The sequence below is a fragment of the Salvelinus fontinalis genome, chromosome 4 (assembly GCF_029448725.1).
Source record: "Salvelinus fontinalis isolate EN_2023a chromosome 4, ASM2944872v1, whole genome shotgun sequence".
Classification (NCBI taxonomy): domain Eukaryota; kingdom Metazoa; phylum Chordata; class Actinopteri; order Salmoniformes; family Salmonidae; genus Salvelinus; species Salvelinus fontinalis.
This window is the reverse complement of record NC_074668.1, coordinates 44,586,273-44,606,505: the sequence shown is the minus strand read 5'-3', so window position 1 is coordinate 44,606,505 and position 20,233 is coordinate 44,586,273. Positions and strand designations below refer to the sequence as shown.

Genomic DNA, 20,233 nt, shown 5'->3' with positions numbered 1-20,233 from the left:
GAGTCATTAACTCGTTTTTCAACCACTCCCCAATTTCCTTGTTTACAAACGATAGTTTTGGCAAGTCGGTTAGGACATCTACTTTGTGCATGACACAAGTAATTTTTCCAACAATTGTTTAGACAGATTATTTCACTTAATTCACTGTATCACAATTCCATTGGGTCAGAAGTTTACATACACTAAATTGACTGTGCCTTTAAACAGCTTGGATGATTCCAGAAAATTATGTCATGGCTTTGAAAGCTTCCGATAGGCTAATTGACATCATTTGAGTCAATTGGAGGTGTACCTGTGGATGTATTTCAAGGCCTACCTTCAAACTCAGTGCGTCTTTGCTTGACATCATGGGGGACTCAAAAGAAATCAGCCAATACCTCAGGAAAAAAATTGTAGACTTCCACAGGTCAGGTTCATCCTTGGGAGCAATTTCCAAACGCCTGAAGGTACCACGTTCATCTGCACAAGCAATAGTACGCAAGTCTTAACACCATGGGAACACGCAGCCATCATACCGCTTAGGTCTGATGAAACAAAAATCGAACTGTTAGGCCATAATGACCATCATTATGTTTGGAGGAAAAAGGGTCCGCTTGCAAGCCGAAGAACACCATCCCAACCGTGAAGCACTGGGGTGGCAGCATCATGTTGTGGGGGTGCTTTGCTGCAGGATGGGACTGGTACACTTCACAAAATAGATGGCATCATGAGGGAGGAAAATTATGTGGATATATTGAAGCAACATCTCAAGACATCAGTCAGGAAGTTAAAGCTTGGTCGCAAATGGGTCTTCCAAATGGACAAGGACCCCAAGCATACTTCCAAAGTTGTGGCAAAATGGCTTAAGGACAACAAAGTAAAGGTATTGGAGTGGCCATCACAAAGCTCTGACCTCAATCCTATAGACAATTTGTGGGCAGAACTGAAAAAGTGTGTGCGAGCAAGGAGGTCTACAAACCTGACTCAGTTACACCAGCTCTGTCAGGAGGAATGGGCCAAAATTCACCCAATTTATTGTGGGAAGCTTGTGGAAGGCTACCCGAAGAGTTTGACCCAATTTAAACATTCTAAAGGCAATGCTACCAAATACGAATTGAGTGTCTGTAAACTTCTGACCCACTGGGAATGTGATGAAAGAAATAAAAGCTGAAATAAATAATTCTCTCTACTATTATTCTGACATTTCACATTCTTAAAATAAAGTGGTGATCCTAACTACATAGGAGAGGGAATTTTTACTAGGATTAAATGTCAGGAATTGTGAAACCTGAGTTTAAATATATTTGGCTAAGGCGTATGTAAACTTCCGACTTCAACTGTATAACACGTACGTCTAGCGACCCATAGATTGTGTGTTCTAATCTCATGATTATCCACTTTAGCATTTTAGAAACTTAGTAAATTGTTTATCTTATAACTATTTAGCACGTTAGCTAACCTTCCCCTAAGCTTTACCCTTTTAGCTAACCCTTCCCTAACTTCTAATCTTAACTCCTAGCCAGCTCGCTAACATTAGTGTTAACCACCTAGCTATAGTTAGGTACAACACATTGTAATTTGTAACATATCATACAAAATGAATGATAGACATCCACAAATGATTACTTACCATACGAAACGTAACATGTACTAAGTGGAGTTTCTCGGATTTCCGTACAGAATAATACAAATACTCAAAGACCAGGTTGCTCCCGTTGACCAGCTGCACTTCCTCCCCACCTATGCTTACACACAGGTGTTCGGAGCATGCTCGATAGCTAATTAGCACAGATGGCTGCCTATGTTTTCTGTCAAAAAGCTATGTAAGTAGTTGAGATGACCATGTGGGAACACTAACCCTATAAAGGTGTGTAGTATTTTAACCTTTTTTTGTTACTATTTCTCGCTGATATGAAAGATTAGTTCCTTATGTTTCCAAAACCGTACTGCAAGCGTGCGTTTTAGCGTTCAGAATGAGCGTTCGGGATCTTAACAAAAGTCCCTCAACCAGAAGATACTATCGTCAATAGGCAATAAAGCTGTAAACAAATCAAATTAAATTTGTCGCATACACACGTTTAGCAGATGTTATTGCGGGTGTAGCGAAATTCTTCTATCTCCAACAGTATAGCAAAATGTTCCTAGCTCCAACAGTGCAGTAATATCTAACAATACACAACAATTAACACATCTAAAAGTAATATATAGAAATATTAGGACGTACAATGTCTGAGTCCGGAGTATAAATATACAGTGCATTCAGCAAATGTTCAGACCCCTTAACTTTTTCCACATTTTGTTACATTACACCCTTGATAAAATAGTTTTGCCTCAATCTACACCAACTATACCCCATAATGACAAAGCATAATCAGGTTTTTAGAAATTTTTACAAACGTATTCAAAATACAATATGGCATTTACATAAGTATTCAAATCAAATCAAATTTATTTATATAGCCCTTCGTACATCAGCTGATATCTCAAAGTGCTGTACAGAAACCCAGCCTAAAACCCCAAACAGCAAGCAATGCAGGCGTAGAAGCACGGTGGCTAGGAAAAACTTCAGACCCTTTACTCAATATTTTAAAGCACCTTTGGCAGTGATTACAGCCTTGTCTTCTTGGGTATGAAGCTTGGCACACATGTATTTGGGGGAGTTTCTCCCATTCTTCTCTGCAGATCCATTCAAGCTCTGTCAGGTTGAATGGTGAGTGTCGCTGCACAGCTCTTTTCAGGTCTCTCCAGAGATGTTCGGTCGGGTTCATGTCCGGGCTCTGGCTGGGCCACTCAAGAACATTCAGAGACTCGTCCTGAAGCTACTTGTGTTTTGTTTTGGCTGTGTGCTTAGGGTCGTTGTCCTGTTGGAAGGTGAACCTTCGTCTGAGGTCCTGAGCACTCTGGAGCTCCGTTTATCTTTCCCTCGATCCTGACTAGTCTGTCAGTCCCTGTGCTGAAATACATCCCCACAGCATAATGCTGCCACCGCCATGCTTCACTATAGGGATGGTGCCAGGATTCCTCCAGACTTGATGCTTGGCATTCAGGCCAAAGACTTCAATCTTGGTTTCATCAGACCAGAGAAATTTTGTTTCTCATGGTCTGAGAGTATTTAGGTGCCTTGTGGTGAACTCCAAGCAGGCTATCATGTGCCTTTTACTGAGGAGTGGCTTCCTGAAGGCCTGATTGGGGGCCTGATTGGGGGAGTGCTGCAGAGATGATTGTGCTTCTGGAAGGTTCTCCCATCTCAACAGAGGAACTCTGGAGCTCTGTCAGAGTGACCATCTGGTTCTTGGTCACCTCCCTGACCAAGGCCCTTCTCCCCGATTGCTCAGTTTGGCCAGGTAGCCAGCTCTAGGAAGAGACTTGGTGATTCCTAACTTCTTCCATTTAAGAATGATGGGGCTCATTGTGTTCTTTGGGACCTTCAATGCTGCAGACATTTCTGGTAACCTTCTCCAGATCTGTCAACACAAAACAATCCTGTCTCGGAGCTCTACAGACAATTCTTTCTACCTCATTACTTGGTTTTTGCTCTGACATGCACTGTCAACTGTGGGACCTTTTATATAAACAGGTGGTTGCCTTTCCAAATCATGTCCAATCAATTGAATTTACCACAGGTGGGCATTAATATGTAGTTGACCCCCCCCCCCCCCCCCCTTCCAGGCTTTCCACTAGATGTTGGAACATTGTTGCGGGTACTTGCTTCCATTCAGCCACAAGCATTAGTGAGGTCGGGCACTGATGTAGGGCGATTAGGCCTGGCTCACAGTCGGTGTTCCAATTCATCCAGAAGCGATGGGGTTGAGGTCAGGACTCTGTGCGGGCCAGTCAAGTTGTTCCACACCGATCTCGACACCATTTCTTTATGCATCTCACTTTGTGCATGGGGGTATTGTCATGCTGAAACAGGAAAGGTGGACGCACAGAATTGTCTAGTTAACTCTAATGAGTTAACCTGAACTAAGGGGCCTAGGCCAAACCATGGAAAACAGCCGTAGATCATTATTCCTCCTCCACCAAACTTTACAGTGGGCACTATTCATTTGGGCAGGTAGCATTTTTTTCTGGCATTCGCCAAATGCAGATTCATCTGTCAGACTGCCAAATGGTGAAGCGTTTCCACTGCTCCAGAGTCCAATGGTGGCAAGCTTTACACCACTCCAGCCGACGCTTGTCATTGTGCATGGTGATCTTAGGCTTGTGTGCGGCTGCTCGGCCATGTAAACCTATTTCCTGAAGCTCCCGACAAACAGTTCTTGTGCTGACGTTGCTTCCAGAGGCAGTTTGGGACTCGGTAGTGAGTGTTGCAACCGAGGACAGACAATTTTTACGCACTTCAGCACACAGCGGTCCTGTGAGCTTGTGTGGGCTACCTCTTCGCAGCTGAGCCGTTGTTGCTCCTATACGTTTTCACTTTACAATAACAGCACTTACAGTTGACCGGGGCCGACGCTTGTCATTGTGCATGGTGATCTTAGGCTTGTGTGCGGCTGCTCGGCCATGTAAACCTATTTCCTGAAGCTCCCGACAAACAGTTCTTGTGCTGACGTTGCTTCCAGAGGCAGTTTGGGACTCGGTAGTGAGTGTTGCAACCGAGGACAGACAATTTTTACGCACTTCAGCACACAGCGGTCCTGTGAGCTTGTGTGGGCTACCTCTTCGCAGCTGAGCCGTTGTTGCTCCTATACGTTTTCACTGTACAATAACAGCACTTACAGTTGACCGGGGCCGCAATAGCAGGCCAGAAATGTGATGAACTGACTTGTTGGAAATGTGGCTTTCTATGACGGTGCCACGTTGAAAGTCTCTGAGCTCTTCAGTAAGGCGTTGCACCTTCTTCACCACACTGTCTATGTGGGTGGACCATTTCAGATTGTCAGTGATGTGTACGCTGAGGAACTTGAAGCTTTTCACCTTCTGCACTGCTGCCCTGTCGATGGGGGTGTGCTGTCTCCTGAAGTCCACGATCAGCTCCTTACTTTACTTTTGTTGACGTTGAGGGAGAGGTTATTTTCCTGGCACCACTCCGCCAGGGCCCTCAACTCCTCCCTGTAGGCCGTTAGCGTCTATGAATGGGTTAGTGTCACCACAGACGCTAGTTTGATTAATCAGGCTGTAATACACAATGAGTTGGTATATACAGCCTGTAACTTTTGTGTGCAAAATCATGTAAATGTTCCTTAAATGCCAGAATGTTGAATAAAATGTTATACAAAAAATGTGTGGATTGGTTTCAATCCTCCCCTGATTCAGAGTATACCATTTTCATTGTCATGGAATGCTTGGTTGAATAGCTATTGACAAGAGAACCGAATATCCAAAATAAAACTTTACCTTGGTGCCAAACCATATACCTACCGGCTCTCTAAAAATGTGGTGAACAATATTTTCCTGTGGATATTTTGTCTCAAATTTTGCGCAGCTGAAGGACAAAATGCACAGAGAAATGTTAAGCTCAAATGTAACTTTTTTAGCATTCTGTCTTTTATGGAACATATACATGATTTTGCACACAAGTTTCAGGCTCTATATACCAATTCATTGTGTATTACAGACTGATTAATCAGACTACACAGAGGCATGGTTTAAAGTTCGGGGGTATTGTTAATTTTCTATGTAAATCCCCTTTACTTGAGTTGATAGCAATGCGAAGCCCACGTGGCTGTGGCAATGCTGACCATAAGGACTGAGTTTTATCTCACTGTATAATCAGACTCTTGTGCAGCAGTCTGTATAATCCCAGTAGCTTCATGGGTCTGCCTGTAGGAACTTGTCCACAGGCAGCTGAGATATTGTGCCTTGATTAGAGAGGAATAACATAACACATGATTAACAGGTCTTTGGCAGGCTGTCAGTTTTTTCGTGGCATCTACAGTACCAGTCAAAAGTTTGGACACACCTACTCATTCCAGGGTTTTAATTTATATTTACTATTTTCTACATTGTAGAATAATAGTGAAGACATCAAAACTATGAAATAACACATATGGAATCATGTAGTAACCAAAAAAGTGTTAAACAAATGAAAATATATTTGAGATTCATCAAAGTAGTCACTCTTTGCCTTGATGACAGCTTTGCACACGCCTGACATTCTCCCAACCAGCTTCACATGGAATGCTTTTCCAACAGTCATGGAGTTCCCACATATGCTGAGCACTTGTTGGCTGCTTTTCCTTCACTCTGCGGTCCAATTCCTCCCAAACCATCTCAAATTGGGTTGAGGTCGGGTGATTGTGCAGGCCAAGTCATCCGAACGAATGTTAGTATTCGAATACTTGAGTATTAATTTTGTTGAGGGGGGGGGGGAAATATTTGGCCATATTTTAACACTGAAGCCTTTTTCTAAATTAAAATAGCCATGTGACGTTACATACAAGGGTATACCATGACATTTCAAATTATTCATTTGAGAAGTTTGTCGTTTTATTAAAGTCGTTTTTATGATGTGCGTGATGCTCCCCCAAAAAAGACATGTGGCCGACCCGTAGCTTTGCCAAGTTAATTGGCCAACATAAACTACAAAGAGACACAATGTGTAGCAAGTGGAGTGCGAGTTTACTAATGCAAGATGGAATAAAATTACGGAATTAAAAGTTAGCGACATGAGGAGTAGGCTACAACGAGCAACCAACAGGTAGGCTGCAGTTTTTTCTGAATGGGGTTGGGGAGAAAGCGCAGCAAGTGGCCTCAGTTAACCTAGCTAGCTTCTCTCGGCTACTCCAGTCAACAGGCACTGTTATATGGGATGATAAATAACATTGTGGCTTTCTACAAGTCTTAGCTGTAGCCGAGTTGCCTTGGCATCTCTCTCTCTCCCTCCGTCTGCTCGCTACACACAACGCCCCATACCTTCTGCAGTGGCAGCAATAGAGCGCCAGCTTCTCCCTCACTCAGCAGGGCTCAGGTTAAAATAGGTATTTAGAATATCCGGATATCCAAGAAATTCATGATACTATTCGAATAGTGAAATTATTTCAAACTCTCATCCCTAATAGCTAGACAGTCAGGGAGAATCTTTTTGAAATGTTTTTATGATGCATTCAGGAGTTTATTTTGTTATGACATAAGGCCACCATTGATTTTGTTATAATATTTGAGGCACTCCGATAGCATAAAATGTGTAGAATTGCTGGAAATCTGCTTTAAAACAGCTTTCTGGCTCCCGACTGGCGCAGCGGTCTAAGGCCCTGGATCTCAGTGCTGGAGGCGTCATTACAGACACCCTGGTTTGAATCCAGGCTGTATCACAACCAGCCGTGATTGGGAGTACCATAGGGCGGCGCACAAATGGCCCAGCGCCGTCAGGGTTTGGCCGGTGTAGGCCGTCATTGTAGATAAGAATAAATTCTTAACTGATTTGCCTAGTTAAAGGTAAAACATGTATTTATAATAATAATACATTTTGTCACTGCGGCCAACAGGAGGGCTTCAAAAAATACAGTACCATTGGCCACGCCACTGTCACGCCCACCACCTAAGCCCCATTTTGATCCAGAAAAGAACCCTGGGTAATGGTGTGTTGGGCAACATAGGAGAGAATGGACGCTCCCTCCCAACATTGACATTTAGTATCAACACCTACCTAGCCTTAGCACACCAATGCTTATATTCTTCATAGAGGTATCCTGACTCCTAATCTACTAACTATCTACTAACTTTTGAATGGCCATGTGCTTTTATAAACCCTGGCTGCACACAATACATCAATACGAAGAATGTCGAACTATCTTATGAAAAACCAAACATGTCAGTAAAAGGTTTTGAAGATAACACATGAAGTCTTTCCCTATTCCAAGTAATCCTGTGCCATTTAGCAGGGAAACATCTGAGAACACCTCTTGATGATAAAGGGAGCAATGTTCTCTTTTGGAGTCATACTTTTAATGTGTTGGCCAGCCAATCCAGAGAGACATATCAGATGTGGAATTACAGGAATGCATGAAAAAAGCATGTGTGCTTGTGGCTGGAAAACTAGAATATTTGGGGCCTTGGGCTGCAGTCAGTCTCTTGTGAGCCTCGGACAGAGAGAGCGGAGCGCCACACAGTCTCTAAAGTACTGACTGTCAAGGGCCTGAAGAAGTCAAGGTATTCTTTCAGTCTGCTCTGAGGAAATGTCTGTTCGTTATTGTGTGCTGAGACACACACACACACATACGTCACTGTTTGCGCACACAAACCACATATTTACCTAAACAGCATGCCAGACAGAGAGGGAGAGAACTCTTACTGAAAATCAGTCACTATATTCTGGATGTAGCCAAGGTGACTGTTCCCTTCCAGTTAGAATAGTTAATATTTGAATCATCAGATATCACTGTCATGACTAATTTCCCTGTTTTACTGCCTGCTTGGTGTGTTCTCCACGCTTATATTCTGGTCCAGCTCTGTTGAGAGAGTTAGAGTTGCCTTGATGCTGATAGGAGCTACAGTCAGGGAATCCCTCCACACGTGGCCATGTTCCAAGACTGAACATCATAACTGTATTCTGGTAACCCTTGAATGAGGTCATCATTTTGAGACTAGTAGGATAGGGCTGCAGCAAGGGCCGTGGCGGTCATGACATTTTGTCAGACGGTTATTGTCTTGAAAGTGACTCCTGGTCTCACCGTAATTGACCGTTAATTAACATAAACATGTTTAGAACCTCCAGGCCTCCATGCTTACAAGCCACTGATGCGTACCTTTTGGGACATATATTTAAAAGAATAATAAATTCATTTTAAAATACATTACAATAAATCCATTATTTATTTTAGGCAGGTCTAAAGAAAGCACTTCAATATAGGCCTACTGTATGTTATCTGGCTATGCGCCATGCCATAGGCTGTAGGGTTGTTAATTTAGCGGACAAGATTTGCTTAAGTCCCATGCCATTATTTTATATGATTTTATAGTAAGAATAATATTATTGAACTTAGCTGCATGAAATGGAAAGGATATTGTTCCCATTCATATGCGCAGTCGCTATGGAAGTGGCTATGTCGAGCGTAAAAGTGATCATACGCTAGATTTAAAGTTTATTGGCTAATTTAGTTGTGATTGATACAAACCTTAGAATGTCTTAGAAATCAAAATGTATATGGACTGCGTGATGTGACTAGGTTATTGACTATTTGAAAAAGTCGCCAAAAAAAAGCTTGCTCTCTGTTCCTTCCCTCAGACTGAACACGCTGTTCTCTCAAGGGATCATATTTTCACCCATCAGACTATTCTCAATTTAATCTTGTCTTTACTGATATGTATTTTTTTCCCCTGCCCATTTCATAATGGGCCATTCTAAATCGAAACAAATTTTACATGTCACCCGTAAGCACTCGAATAGTGAATGGAGGCAGTTCGTTTTAAAATCATGCCAGGTAGCCTACTCCTGTTTCATAGTGGAGCAGCAAAAAAATAAATATAGTTGCAGCTGGGATCCTCCTCGTTTTAGTGGCAACCATCAAAACTCTACTATCACACGGGATTGCATATAGAAATGTCTGGGCTTATAAGAATACTTACTTCACTTCATTCATCAACCACTGTTTAAGGAGCATGCAGCCTCTTGCTGCATGACAGGTGACATTCTGCCCAAATTCTGTATGAACTTTTATTTGTATTGCTTTTAAATCTTTTTAATGATTTAAAAAAAAATCTTATTAACACTTTGTTCTAGCTAGCTATTTGTGTAGGTAGCTATCAAGTAAACACAATGATACATCTCCAACCATGTTCCTGCTGCTACCCAGTGGTTAATTTGGGTGAACATTGACAATAACTTTTTCACAACAAAACATATTACATTTACATTTAAGTCATTTAGCAGACGCTCTTATCCAGAGCGACTTACAAGTACATACATTCATACTTTTTTTGTACTGGCCCCCTGTGGGAAATGAACCCACAACCCTGGCGTTGCAAGCGCCATGCTCTACCAACTGAGCTACACGGGGCCATATTAAACTGACAGCCCCTATCTCTACGCACTTGAGAAAGAAATTAAGGAGAGAGAGGAGATAGAAACGTTCGGTGGTGAGATATTCTGTAGCTAAAAGGTAATGTTTCAGCCTATTAATTATGAAAATATTTTTAGAAATCCCCTATTACTAGGCTATTCAAAATCAAATACAAATTCACTATAATTAATTCTGCAAGCCGCCCTGCGCAATCAATGAAACAGCATCGCCTAGGCATATAAATTCAGCAAAAAACGAAACGTCCTCTCAATGTGTAAATATTTGTATGAGCATAACAAGATTCAACAACTGAGACATAAACGGAACAAGTTCCACAGACATGTGACTAACATAAATGGAATAATGTGTCCCTGAACAAAGAGGGGGGTCAAAATCAAAAGTAACAATCAGTATCTGGTGTGGCCACCAGCTGCATTAAGTACTGCAGTGCATCTCCTCCTCATGGACTGCACCAGATTTGCCAGTTCTTGCTGTGAGATGTTACCCCACTCTTACACCAAGGCACCTGCAAGTACCTGGACATTTCTGGGGGGAATTACCCTAGCCCTCACCCTCCGATCCAACAGGTCCCAGACGTGCTCAATGGGATTGAGATCCGGGCTCTTCGCTGGCCATGGCAGAACACTGACATTCCTGTCTTGGGGGAAATCATGCACAGAACGAGCTCTATGGCTGGTGGCACTGTCATGCTGGAGAGTCATGTCAGGATGAGCCTGCAGGAAGGGTACCACATGAAGGAGGAGGATGTCTTTCATGTAATGCTCAGCGTTGAGATTGCCTGCAATGACAACGAGCTCAGTCCGATGATGCTGTGACACACCGCCCCAGACAATGACGGACCCTCCACCTCCAAGTCGATCCCGCTCCAGAGTACAGGCCTTGGTGTAACGCTCATTCCTATGACGATAAACGCGAATTCGTAAGTCGCTCTGGATAAGAGCGTCTGCTAAATTACGTAAATGTAAATAAGCTACCGACCACAAACACAATTGCACTTTATCAATGGCAATTTAAATGCACAGATATCCTGAGGCCCATTGTCGTGCCATTCATCCGCCGCCATCACCTCATGTTTCAGCATGATAATGCACTGCCCAATGTCGCAAGGATCTGTACACAATTCCTGGAAGCTGAAAATGTCCCAGTTCTACCATGGCCTGCATACTAACCAGACATGTCACCAATTGAGCATGTTTTGGATGTTCTGGATCGACGTGTACAATAGCGTGTTTCAGTTCCTGCCAATATCCAGCAACTTCGCACAGCCATTGAAGAGTGGTACAACATTCCGCAGGCCACAATCAACAGGCTGATCAACTCCTATGCGAAGGAGATGTCGTGCTGCATGAGGCAAATGGTGGTCACACCAGATACTGACTGGCTTTCTGTCCACACCCCTATCTTTTTGTGAACAACAGATGCATATCTGTATTCCCAGTCATGTGAAATCCATAGATTAGGGCTTAATCAATGTATTTCAATTGACTGATTTTGCTTATGATCTAACTCAGTAAAATCTTTGAAATTGTTGCATGTTGGTTATATTTTTGTTCAGTGTAGTTCACATATGCCAGTCGTGGACTAATCTAATGGCTGAGAACTGTAGGGAGAAGGCAGAAGGTCACCTAGAGTTTGAGAGCTAGTGCATACCATACATTTACCCACCCACCCACCCATAGGCTATTCAGCTGTTTAAATGCAGTTGTTCAACATGTACTTCCCTAAAGTAATTAAGTAGTCAAGTTGATGTAAGGATGTGGTTGGTAAATATTTCGGATGCATTCCAAAATGACACCCTAGGGTAATTGCACGCAAACATATTTTTGGTATCTCAGATTGTTCTGGATATTCTCACACAAACTTCATTAGGAGGAAGGATGTTTGATATGCATTTTACATTTTGTATCACTTTTTTGAAAATAATTTAGAAAGTTGCCATTTTTAGGCCCTTTTTAGACCTATACATGCCTCTTGTAAGAAGACTCTGTGAACCCTACATGATACAGCAGCATATTGGTGTCATTTTACTCCTTATGTGCTCTTAAAAATGAAGTGTGTCTAGATTCTCATAACATTTTTCACATTCATTTATTCAACATTAAAAATATTATTATAAATATCTCAAAAGTACTCTGTTCCTAAAAAAAATAAATAAAAAAATGTGCTCTTCAAACACATTCCATTTCTGCTGCCTTAGGCCACTTTCATGATTTTCAAAAAAATGCTTTGATACAAATATAAAAAGCATATCAAACATCCTTTCTCCCAGTGAAGTTCTCCCTATTCCCTATATAGTGTTGCTATGGGGGACGTGAAAGTAGTGCACTAATATAGGGCGTAGGGTGCCCGTTTGGCTCTGCTCAATAAAGAGATTAAAGTGCTATTTGAAACTGAGCGTTCTCCTGTGAGTCATTGGAACATGACAAGACAGTAACCCAGCTTTCACCCAGACTCAGCACTGCTGAGGCCCCCAACACAATTAGCTGGGACACGACGGCACACCAAATGAACAACCTAGCACAGCGTCAGCTAGTCTCACAATAACAGAGCCAAGATACTCCCCATTTCTATTTCTTCCATCATTTTTAACTCGTCTATCTTTTCTTCTCCGTGAAAATGGATTAAAGGGAACAATGAAGTGTTTCTTTGAATGGAGGATGGTAATATGGTGAAATGCAATTACCTTATTGCTCTTAGCCTCGGTGTTACTGCTTGACGGTGTAAAGATTAACTTTATAGTATACACAATCATGATTTTGACGTGGATTGCCTAACTAGCACATAAAATAATGTGGCCCTGGTGCAACTCCCACATAGTCCGCCTAGCCGGGCTGAACACGTACACAATGCACAGAAGGATACTCTTCAGTCTGGACGCTATAGCATATTGTATCTGACTGCCAATTGTCTGCAATAGTGATTTGAATTACAGTACTCTGATTTTCTCCATTTCAATTGCTCTTTTGTGCCTCCTGATTTGGGGCGGCAGGTAGCCTAGTGATTCGTGCGTTGGTCTCCTGAACAAGGCAGTTAACCCATTGTTTTCTGGTAGGCCATCATTCTAAAATATGAATTTGTTCTTAACTGACTTGCCTAGTTAAATACTTTTTTATATATATATAGTAGAGTCCTGTAAAATGCCACACTGTATGTTACAGTATGTACTAGGACTTTACATCAAACGCATTTAAATCGGTTTAGGGACAAGTATTGCATAGGAGTGATCTCATGTGAGATGATACACATGCCCTGTCAGCACTCCCTTCCTTCCCCTCACCGCTCTTGACAGTGGGGGAGAGACTTTTTGTTCTTCATGAAGAACAAGAAACCCTCACCCATCCTCGCACTGCAGACAGAACTCACACACACATCTGAATCCCATTTCTCACACTCGGGCTCCAAACCTCTAGGGCACAGGGTTGGTTATTATGGGATCTAGTGTCAACTAAGGCTGCATCTAAAATGGCACCCCATTTCCTATATTGACCTATGGGCCCTGGTCAAAAGTATTGCACTTTATAAGGGGTAGGGTGCCATTTGGGGTGAACAGAAGACAGAAGCCTACAGTACTGTAGGTTCGTTTTCATACAACACAATGTTTTGAAATTGAGTTTCCATTTTTGATTCGGGCGAAGTTTACGAACGGCAGCAGCAGCACAAAGTCCGAGTCGGAGAGTTTGCTGTTCATCAGGAAAGTTTACAGTGGACCGTTTCACCTTCACAGAAAAGTTCCAGGGAAGTTAATTCAACTGTAGCCTACAAGAAAAAGGCCAGTTGAATAGGGGGGAGTATTATCTGTGAGCCCAGCTACTGCATGCTGTCTAGTTAGACATCATGTACTGAGATAAATTAAGCTTTTTTTATTAAAGAAGTCCAGTGGTCCTGCCAACATGTGATCATGCCTCACAAACAACCGAGTAAATCAAAGGACAGTGTTGAGAGCATGTCAACTGTGTCATGCGCCAAATCAACCGCTCACACCTCATTGTGAATATTGTTAGTGTTATGAAGTCTGCCAAAGCCATACAGAGTGCTCTTTCAGTTACCTTGTGACTTCAATCACTTGTAGGCTTTCTGAACACGTTTAACAGAGGATTAAGACTGCAAATCTGGCTGTATAATTTCATCATGATTGCTATTCTAATGTCATGTTTGGGAACAATGAGAAGAGTGTCACTGTCTCGCCTTGATCACATGAAACTAAGTCAATATGTGACTCAATCAAGTGACACACACGCACGCACTGTTGTATCTTGTGGTTGTTACGCCTCCTCAGGCCTGTCATTCCAAGCTTTCAAAAGTGACTGTCTTCTCCACACCCCCAACATGGGAACCATTCCCAGGCCAACTCTCTTTCCTAGCTCCCTCTCACTGGTTCAGTTTTTCAAAGGGAAAAGTTTTTTTTTTTAAATGCTGGAGTGTGTCTAAGCCCTGAACTGATTTCCAGGTTTTGTTCCATCAGTAGAACTATGAAGACACTAGAATCCCCCTCCCCCCCCCGACTAAGTTGTTATTAATTGTTACATAATGCAGAGACTTCCTCACCAGTCAGCCAGCTGGCCCACCAGGACATTCCCCAAGCTTTGTGTCATCTTATTTCGGTAGAAATGGTTGGTCATACTCGCATCCTAAAAAAACTCCTGAGTGGCGCAGTGGTCTAAGACTGCAGTACCTGGTTCGAATCCAAGCTGCATCACATTCGACTGTGATTGGGAGTCCCATAGGGTGGCACACAATTGGCCCAGCGTCGTCCGGGTTTGGCCGGGGTAGGAGGTCAATGTAAATAAGAATTTGTTCTTAACTGACTTGCCTAGTTAAATAAAGGTTACACAATGACACTGTTTTGATCAAGAAGATCTTCATCAGGTCAAGCAAAAGTTTTAATTAGTGTTTGGGCCTTTCTATTCTTTAACCTTATTTCATTCTAATAATTAATAATAACATTCATTTTGGTGGGTGCTTATACAGTATTTGTCCTATGTAAAATGTTTTTGTTTTTTTGCATATGGTCACAGCCAGTATTACTACTTCTGACCTGACCATATTTTTTAGCTTTTTCATTAGACTCACTTTAGCCTGGTCCCAGATCTGTTTCTGTAATCTTGCCAACTCCCTATGAAATTGTCATGTTTGGCATGACGATAGCTGACAAGGACAGCAGAAACATGCTGACACAGGCTCGGCTCACTCCACCTAGAGGTGACCTGTGTCCGAATAGCTGTGGCCTGTGGAACCATCCATTGTCTTTGATCTAGCTCTCATAACTAAGGGATGAATCAGTCAGAATCTGTGGGAGAGAGTTTAGTTGAGCAAACATCTGGTGACTGGATGGGTTTGGACTGACTGGGAGTGGAGGAGCAACTTGCAGTTTTTGTCCTCTGTCTACAGTCAGATGTTTGTTCAAGATGGATTGTGAGTCACTGTACAAACAGTGATACAGCGATGAAAGGCTACCCTAAAACCACCACCAACACGTCACCTGCTATTCCTTCTCTGTACCATGGTCCTCAAGTCTCATAGACCCACACTCTACTCTGAGACACAGTACAGGGGATGGACAGCGAGAGAGTGGTGGGTGGCCCAGTTGAGTGGAAGAATGAAAATGGATAGAGTTGTTACTTAATTCCCTCTTCCACTGAGACACTGGGGGCCTATCAGCGCGTCGGTTCAGTAATCTTATGGAACGCCTGTGTTGGAAGGCCATAGGAAGGAGTGGCACAAGGTGGACTTTGCTGTGAGCCTATCATTCCCACAAAAGAATTGGTGATTTTTCAACCCCTCCCCATGTCTTCTTAGCCTAGTTCCTTACGAACCCAGTTCGTTCTAATGTCCAGGCCCCCCAGACGCTGCTCCTGCCTGCCTAATGGCTTTACCAGAGCCCTTAATTATACTGTAGCCTCAGTCTTTAGAAAGCAAATCGGATCCATCTCTCATTATTTTCACCCAACCACCTCTCTCCCAGTCCCAGCAAAAGAAACATTTCATAAACTTAATGCAGAACAGATGGGATCAGAGAAAGATTATCTCTGCTCCAACTATAATTACTATCAAACATCATATTTTCAGTATAAGTGCTATAGTATCAGAAATACAGATTTAGCCAATTTTGTAATTCTGTTTTGGCAATCTCATTTAGTCACTCACTCGGTTGGGCCACTACGCACATACACACAATTATTTATATTTTTTGCAATTTTTCTCCCCCAGCTGGGTCCTGAGGGATCTTTGGTTGGTGGTCTTAGAATATGATTGGTCTAAAGAGCAGCAGATGGAAGGATTCTTGCTGTCCTCTTTCAGGAGAACCCAAACTATTTGGCACCAGTCAGGTGGTTCTTTATTTCCCCTACTGGCCTGGTTCCAGCTCTCTCTCTCACTCACTTTCTGGGCCTGCGTCCCAAATGTTACTCTGTTCCCTACATAGTGCACTACTTTTGACCAGAGCCCGCTGCCCTGCCAGCAGACCATTCCCCGCCACGCTACATTTATAGCACCACTCTCTAAATAAAGAGACAAGTAAAAACAAACAAATTTGACTTTTTTTTTCTTCTCCCTTCTCTCTGAAATAGTCTAGACATAAAGAGACCGATAACACCAGAAATGGCCTCGTTCGGTATGAGTCACATAAAGAAACGGCTCAAATAGTTTGTTGGAGAAGGTCCAGGATGGTGATGGAGAAATAAATCGATAGTTCGGGATGTAATCTTTGGTATATCATATTTATTGGATAATATTGCAATATAGTTTTTGTGCTAGTTGGCTGTACCTGCACCAGGACTCAAAATTTTTCCTTCATAGCTTGTTCTCCATCTTTTTATATAGGGACCCAATTTGGTTTCAGCACTTTTCATTTCCATGACTGATCAAACACATTTTCTTATGGCTCTCTCTTGTCCCTCTGCAGCAGATCTATGGGAAGCAATATGTTTGGAACATCAAATCGCAATAAAATGACAGTATCAAATAGCAATACATATTGTATCAGCACCTAAGTATCATGACAATATCATATATTTTGGTATTTTAATAGGATCCCCATTAGCTGTTTCAAAAGCAGCAGTGACTCTTCCTTGGGTCCACACAAAACATAATACAGAATGACATACAGAACATCAATAGACAACAACAGCGCAAAGACAGAACTACATAATTAAAAAAAAAGGCACATATAGCCTACATATCAATAAATACACACAAACTATCTAGGTCAAATAGAAAGATCCTTGGCAATTTCCAGCCCTAGTCCAGGATATAACTTTGAAGTCAGTGCCTTTTTCAGTTTCACAAACAGATTGATAATGTGCCAGGTTTGTTTCCATGCCAACTCCGTTACTGGGTAGAGTAAAAGGATCTGTGAACTGAAGGCTAACTCCGGGTAATGCAAACATGACCGTGTGGACATTCTGATAAAGGACACAAAGGACTGTGTGAAATGCTGTACATTCTTCAAAGCCTGTGTTTTACTTTCCACTTGGAAACATTTGTTGTTGTTTTACACCGTGATAAGGAATTGAGGTAATGGTGCACTGGAAGGAGAGAAAAGTGTCCGTTTACTCTCTAAGACCTTTACATACAGTTGTAGTCGGAAGTTTACATACGCCTTAGCCAAATACATTTAAACTCAGTTTTTCACTATTCCTGACATTTAATCCTAGTAAAAATTCCCTTTCTTAGGTCAGTTAGGATCACCACTTTATTTTAAGACTGTGACATTTTAGAATAATAGTAGAGAGAATGATTTATTTCAGATTTGATTTCTTTCATCACATTCCCAGTGGGTCAGAAGTTTACAGACACTCAATTGGTATTTGGTAGCATTGCCTTTAAATTGTTTAACTTTGGTCAAACGTTTCGGGTAGCCTTCCATAAGCTTCCCACAATAAGTTGGGTGAATTTTGGCCCATTCCTCCTGACAGAGCTGGTTTAACTGAGTCAGGTTTGCAGGCCTCCTTTCTCGCACACGCTTTTTCAGTTCTGCCCACAAATTCTCTCTAGATTTGAGGTCAGCGCTTTGTGATGGCCACTCCAATACCTTGACTTTGTTGTACTTAAGCCATTTTGCTACAACTTTGGAAGTATGCTTGGGGTCATTGTCCATTTGGAAGACCCATTTGCGACCAAGCTTTAACTTCCTGACTGATGTCTTGAGATGTTGCTTCAATATATCCATATCATTTTGGTGGGATGGTGTTCTTCGGCTTGCAAACCTCCCCCTTTTTTCTCCAAACATAACGATGGTCATTATGGCCAAACAGTTCTATTTTTGTTTATCAGCCAGAGGACATTTCTCCAAAAAGTATGATCTTTGTCCCCATGTGCAGTTGCAAACCGTAGTCTGGCTTTTTTATGGCGGTTTTGGAGCGGTGGCTTCTTCCTTGCTGAGCGGCCTTTCAGGTTATGTCGATATAGGACTCGTTTTACTGTGGATATAGATCATTTTGTACCGGTTTCCTCCAGCATCTTCACAGGTCCTTTGCTGTTATTCTGGGATTGATTTGCACTTTTCGCATCAAAGTACGTTCATCTCTAGGAGACAGAACGCGTCTCCTTCCGGAGCAGTATGACGTCTGCGTGGTCCCATGGTGTTTATACTTGCATACTATTGTTTGTACAGATGAACGTGGTACCTTCAGGCGTTTGGAAATTGCTCCCAAGGATGAACTAGTCTTGTGGAGGTCTACAATTCTTTTGTCTGAGGTCTTGGCTGTTTTCTTTTGATTTTCCCATGTCAAGCAAAGAGGCACTGCTTTTGAATGTAGGCCTTGAAATACATCCACAGGTACACCTCCAATTGACTCAAATTAAGTCAATTAGCCTATCAGAAGCTTCTAAAGCCATGACATAATTTTCTGGAATTTTCCAAACTGTTTAAAGGCACAGTCAACTTAGTGAATATAAACTTCTGACCCACTGGAATTGTGACACTTGGAATTATAAGTGAAATAATCTGTCTGTAAACAATTGTTTGATAAATGGCTTGTGTCATGCACAAAGTAGGTGTCCTAACTGACTTGCCAACACAATAGTTTGTTAACAAGAAATTTGTGGAGTGGTTGAAAAACAAATTTTACTGACTCCAACCTGAGTGTATGTAAACTTCCGACTTCAACTGTAACACATTAATTCAGAATACACTAACTAATACATCACTGTTGACATGGGGAATATGTCATTAAGTAAGCATTGTCGGAGCCAGAATGGCCTATAGAGCAGGAGCCTCCTGTTTGGAGCATGTGGCTGTGTGTCATTATACACCACTTAATTTGTAACACCGCCTCTCCTCCCTTCCCCATGCAGCCCGGACAGGCGAGGTGATTGGAGAGTTTGGCCGTCTGTATGAGCAGCAGTATGCAGTGGCCCTCTTCAACAAGGTCCGCTTTGACATTGAGGGAGGAGGGGGGCCCCAGCCACAGCTGCTGCGCCGCAAGGTAACGAACACGTCCTCCTCTCCTGTCCGTTTCTTCTCCTCCTCTTGTTCCCCTCTTCCATACTCCTTTATTCCTACTGTGTCTTCCCTGAGAAGGTGATGGAATAATATCTGCAGTTTCTCATGAATTGCTGACATTTGGGACACTTTGCCCACATTATGTTGAACCTGAAGCTCACATCACACTACATCAAATGAGTGGCAATCTAAGAGTGACTCAGGACAGATGCTGATTTACACTCCCATGCTTTCAGTGTGTTCTGAAGATTTAAGTGTGTTTAGATCACAAGATAGTTTATTATAAATACAGATTGAGAGTAGCCTTGATTTTCGCTGGCCACTTCCACTTCAGCCAGTAGTCTGCTTTAGAGTTACATGGTACGGAGGGAAAGATCTCCGTTTTCCTTGTATGGCTCTATCTCTGTGTAGCAGATGTTAGCTAGCAGGCTAGTGAGGAACAAGCAGCCATGGTGTGTCGTGGTGACCTCATCCGCAGTGAGATCTCAAGTTAACCGTGCTACTGACAAAGTGAGAAGTAAGCTTGAACAACTGCTACAGTTGACTTTAGAGCGAGTGGCGTCACGCCTAGTAAACTCTTTATTTGTATTCTCCTTGGTGTCCAGTGTCTCTAGCCATGGTTTAATTCACCCTTTTCAAGCCTGCACAGTGCCATTACCTTTTTGTAAAGAGAAACTGTTACGTTCTGTCGGTGCTACCGCTGCACTCAGAATGCTACTATAACTACATGAAGCTGTGTGGAAGTGACCGAAGTCTTGATCCGCATCAGAAGTGCCACACTATTCCCTATGTAGCTCTGTTCAAAAGTAGTGCACTACTAAGGTAATAGGGTGTCATTTGGGATACA

General features: G+C 42.4%; 2 protein-coding genes across 2 annotated transcripts in view; one reads left to right on the top strand and one right to left on the bottom strand.

The window, feature by feature from the left end:
- LOC129853859 (protein Niban 2-like) overlaps positions 1–20,233 on the top strand; it is a 53,736-nt gene that overhangs the window by 717 nt on the left and 32,786 nt on the right. Inside the window, exon 2 of the mRNA XM_055920308.1 lies at positions 19,239–19,369. Coding sequence (XP_055776283.1) covers positions 19,239–19,369 — 131 coding nt within the window. The remainder of the gene's footprint in view (positions 1–19,238; positions 19,370–20,233) is intronic.
- The window catches only part of LOC129853860 (syntaxin-binding protein 1-like), a 93,002-nt gene that overhangs the window by 46,219 nt on the left and 26,550 nt on the right, over positions 1–20,233 (bottom strand). The window lies entirely within an intron of this gene.